At 46.2% G+C, this 4,649-nt stretch overlaps 1 protein-coding gene across 1 annotated transcript in view; it reads left to right on the top strand.

The window, feature by feature from the left end:
* Positions 1-1,291: 1,291 nt before the first annotated feature.
* LMX1B (LIM homeobox transcription factor 1 beta) overlaps positions 1,292-4,649 on the top strand; it is a 62,745-nt gene continuing 59,387 nt past the window's right edge. The window contains exon 1 of the mRNA XM_017745624.1: positions 1,292-1,533. Within this exon, the coding sequence (XP_017601113.1) occupies positions 1,499-1,533 (35 nt within the window). The 5' untranslated portion in view covers positions 1,292-1,498. The remainder of the gene's footprint in view (positions 1,534-4,649) is intronic.

Below are 4,649 nucleotides of genomic sequence, written 5' to 3'. Positions count from 1 at the left end.
CCTGTCAAGAAGGTGTACCCACAGTTGGAAAGTATTGGCATGTGTGGAAAATACTGGTTCTGTGGTCTGGAGAGCTCCTGGAAGTTGTAATTACTGCTGATGTACACCAGCACTGCTGGCAGCCCGTTGGAGAGGTGCTCACGAGGTGAGCAGGGGCATAGCCAAGAGCCTCCTTGTCTGAACCTGTGTGCTGGTGTCCATGAGCGTAGTGAACAGGACCCCAATTGTGAACACGGGGGTTACGTTGGTTCAGCCATATCCATGCATCCACACGGTCCAGCCCATGCACCCCTTTTCACTGGAGCCCCATTACACCTGTGGATAGTTTTGTCTCCCTCGCTCCTGCTCCAGCGGTCCCTGCTGCAGTGGCTGAGTCTCAGAGCATGTGGAGTTCAAAGGCACAAAAGCCCTCTCACCTTCCTGATGTTAGTAGGTAAATGTCTCAGTGTTTAGAATCTCCAGACCCAAACAACATCTCACTGTGTGTCAGCACTATGACTACCATCTGTCATACGCTGTTTACTCTGCTGTGTCCTTCCCACAAGGACAGGTATGGTTGCCCAGTGTCCTCTTTTGATGAGGTCCTTGGACTATCAGCTATGCATTCAAAAGAGGCAGGGTTGGAAAAAGGTGCATACAAGAAAAAGAGCACTGTATTTGTTCTTTTCTCTACAGAAGATCATGATGTGTTCACTGAGAAAACTCTTTCTTCTCTCTTGTTCATTGACATCATCACTACCTTATTCACTTATGACATGACCTAGCTACTGACTTTATCAATTGGCAATATCTGGGCACAGACTTCCTCTGGACACAACCTACACAGAAGTTTAAATTTTATTCACCTCTTTTTTTCCAAGCCATCAATTGTATTCCATATACCAAGGCAATGAATGTACCATGTACAGAAAGTGTCAGGGATGGAGCTGATCTTTGCCGGGACTTTAAACAAGGGATCCAGCAGAGTATCACGAGTGCATCTTGGAACCATCCTGGGGACAAACACCCAACCATTTTTTCACTCTTCCCTGAACCTCTGTGCCTCCCCTCCCAAGAGGCACAGGTGAGGGCCAGTAGCTCCTTGTTACTGGCTTCACCTACTGCCAAATTCCCCAGAAGTTTGAAAATGGCAGCTCCACCCTGGCTGTTTCCTGGGGGTTGGGCTGGGCTGCAGGGCTGGACTGGCTGTAGGCACAAGGGTGGTGCTGCTCTTCAGGGTACCCTGAGTTTCTGGGCAGATAAATGTGCTTAAGTCTAAGAATGCAGAGAAATTGTTTCTGTGATCCCGTTGCAAGTGTTTCTCAGGGCCTGCGGGCTTGCAGTTGTTTGACTGCTGTCAAGGTGGATCGTCTGTCCAGACAGCACCAGGCACAGAGTGCTCTCCTCACTGCTGCATGGACCAAGGTCAGCTCGGCACGAGGAGCAGGACCACAGGGGAAGAAGAGCCGTGGGGAAAGGCTGAACTTCAGGCTGGTGTGTGGTGAAACCTCCCAGGAGAATGAGTTGTGGCATTTTGCTGCTGCTGCAGACAAGGTACCTGTGAATTTCTTGGTGAATCCTTTAGTCTCTGGTGGTCTGTAAATAAGCATAAAATGCGTGTTAGTTTTGGCTTAGGTTTCTATTCTCAGATGAATGAATTTGAATGAACTTGTCTTATCTGTGGAATATCTCTTGGAACTGATGTTTGCAGAGAAGATAAATGTGCTGCTGCCTGCCTGCTTGTCCTGACTTAATCTGTGATGCACCAAACAGTGTCCTGGGGGAATTAGGAGGGCTGGAAGCAAGTTTGGGATGTCAGGCTGCCAGAATCTGGTGCTACGACCTGTATCCATTTCTCTATCAATGATAAGGCTGTGGATTGCCTGTTAGCAGTCAGGCATCACAGTTGCAATGTTTTCCAAAGTGTTTTTTTGGAGGGCAGCATTAGACACTGGTGCTCCTGTTATAACAGCATCCTAATGAAGATACATAGAATTCATTCCCCATTTGTGTAGGGCAGGCCAGCATACCTGTCCAGTACAGCACATACCAGGCTGGTCTGCCTTTGGATGGAAATGTTTTTCAGCTTGTTTTTAGAAAATGTTAAACCACCTTCAGGTTAACTGGACTGTTTTCCCAACTCCTTACTTAAATTTTTGCTACCAAGAGCTTGTACAAATCCTAAGTGAGAGCATGCTGTATGCTGCAAATGTCATTTGCCCAAGTTACATTTGTAAATTGTAAACCGCAAAAAACCCCAAACTATCGACACTGTTTCATAATCAGAGTCCTCAATGATGAATCCAAACTTGGATTCAGTGTCCTTAAAGATGCAAAATGAGCAACATGGTCTCAAAATTTCATTGTCATCTAAATGAAGTGTTTTACCAGAGAACTGCTTAAGCATCTTTTAGTCCAAGGATCCATTCAAGGTGGAAATAAAAAGAACTGAAAATGACTGAGGGGTAAGCAATGAGCAGTCCCCATAGGCCAAATCTCAGTAGGAGAAAACACTTAAAGTTTCTTTAGTGCTGGCAGGTTCAAAAGTCAGGGCTGGTTTCAATTAGCTTGGGAGAGTCTCAGTGATAAACAATTCCTGTGGTCTTGAAGCAAAGGGCCTAGCTGCATGCAGCCATCCGAACTACTTGAGCTGGCCCTGTTCCCTCTGCTCTGGGAGTAACTGTCTGTTTGAATGAAGTATTTGTCATCGTTTGTATATGAATTCTTCTGAGTTTTTGAGAGCAAGGAAAACATGAAGTTTTCTGGTTAAGGCATTTTTGGTCTGAAAATCCCCCAGGGTATCAGTTTAAAATATGCACGATGCTCATGCGATTTATTTTTTCTTTAAGGGGCTGGAAAATGTGAGTGTGTGCAGATGTGTTTGTGTGCACATGTGCGTATGGCTGTGTGATCCTCAAGTTCTGCCTGAAGGGAGGCCTGTAGGACGACCCACTGTGCCCCTGGGCAGTGCAGCCCCACAGGTGAAGGTGGTGGCAGCGCCTGTGACACATCCTGCAGGCAGACTGGCCTCTCCAGCACACCCCGCTCTCAGAATCTTGTTCACCTCTGCCCATATTATTTCAAGAGAGGGGACATCAGTTCCAGGTTGTTCCAGCTCTGTGTGTGGCACAGGAACCCATCCAAGGCTCCTGGAGCAGCTGTAGCTCTGGGGCTGCACACGCTGGCAGAGCCCATTGTCCCAGTCCTGTTGACAGATGAGCACGAGCATCACAGTGACCAGAGCATCACTCCATGGTGCTCAGAAACTGCTGAGAGAGTGCTTTATGTCTTGTACATGTTACAGGGGGGTGAAGCACAAGGCTGGAATGAGAAATGCTCTACCTCTTATTCAAAAAGATCATACCCTCTATGCAGAGTGCTGCTTGGGCAGGTAGTAAGGTGATAGTTCATCTGTCATTGCCTTGAGCCTCACTCAGAGCTCATGCCAGTTTCATTTTTCCTGCCTGTAGTGACTGGATGTGCCTTTTCAGGTGACCAGAACAGCCCTCTTAAAAAAACCCTCAAACTGAAATAAATCAACAACATTTCAAATAATCTTGAAAAACAGGTCCTGATACCCAAATCTGTGTCTACCCAACTCTCAGAAAACATGGGGATGAATATATTTTTTTAGAAACACTATTACAGTATTTCAGTTTTAAGAACATTAAATAGCCAAATCCATCAAAGAATGCAAACAATAGCCCCTAGCTTCCTGCTGGAAATTTTTAGCATGTTTTGGACATAGCTGTTTTGATTGTAGACTTGAAAAGTCTGAAGTCACACAAAATACTACTTTCTGATCTTGGATACCTCTATTCAGACTTACTTAGTGTTAAAAGATTTATGGTAGCATGTTTAGGGATGGGTTGTATGAAAATTATGAACCACCATATGTTCTTACTCCTTAAAACTTTTATTTCTATACTAAATGCTAAGAAGCATAAGCTTTCCTTTTACATTTGGGAAAAATAGGCTGTTTTCTCCCTCTGTGGCCAGTACAGCATCACCTATTCAAATGAATCTTGGGGAAAGAAATTTTTGACAAATATGATTTTTGTGCAACAAAACAAACCGCACAGGGTGGTTCAGTAAGGACCCTTAAATCACACACAGCACAGATCCTGTAGAGCAGGAGGATCTATTTTTATCATGTGAGTTTCCACAGCAAAAGTTGATTTAACTCCTTAGGGTGAAGTTCACGCCAGTCACGTCTCAGTGAAAGATCAAACTCCCTTTAGCACATGAATGAGGGACCTGCAGAAATCCTGTGTGTGGAGTGGAGAGCAGATGTCTATACAAAACCACCCAAATGTGCACTGGGAAACCTCTGTGTTGCTGTGACATGGTTCCTGCCCTGGCAGTGACAAGGTGTCAGGGAACTGTGCTAAACAAACTCTGTGGTGCTGCAGCTGTGAGAAAAAAAATCTTTCCTCTGTGCTTTTTGGAGCAGGAGGCCTTGCATGAGACAGCTGAGAAACTTTATTCTGCGGCGGGGGGGCAACATCGGCGTGAAAGTTCAGCAGAGACCGCGATGTGTGAGCGTGCAGGTGTCACAGAAGGGAAGCAGCTGAGGGGGCAGAGGGCTTCTGGCTCTGGGCAGGTCCGTGGAGCGTGGCCTTCCCGGCCCCTGCCTGACCTGTGTGAGCAGAGGGCAGCTGGGGCTGCCG

The sequence above is a fragment of the Corvus brachyrhynchos genome, unplaced genomic scaffold, assembly GCF_000691975.1.
Source record: "Corvus brachyrhynchos isolate BGI_N302 unplaced genomic scaffold, ASM69197v1 scaffold59, whole genome shotgun sequence".
NCBI lineage: Eukaryota > Metazoa > Chordata > Aves > Passeriformes > Corvidae > Corvus > Corvus brachyrhynchos.
Note: the sequence above shows the minus strand (reverse complement) of the source record. Positions and strands in the feature narration are given on the sequence as shown.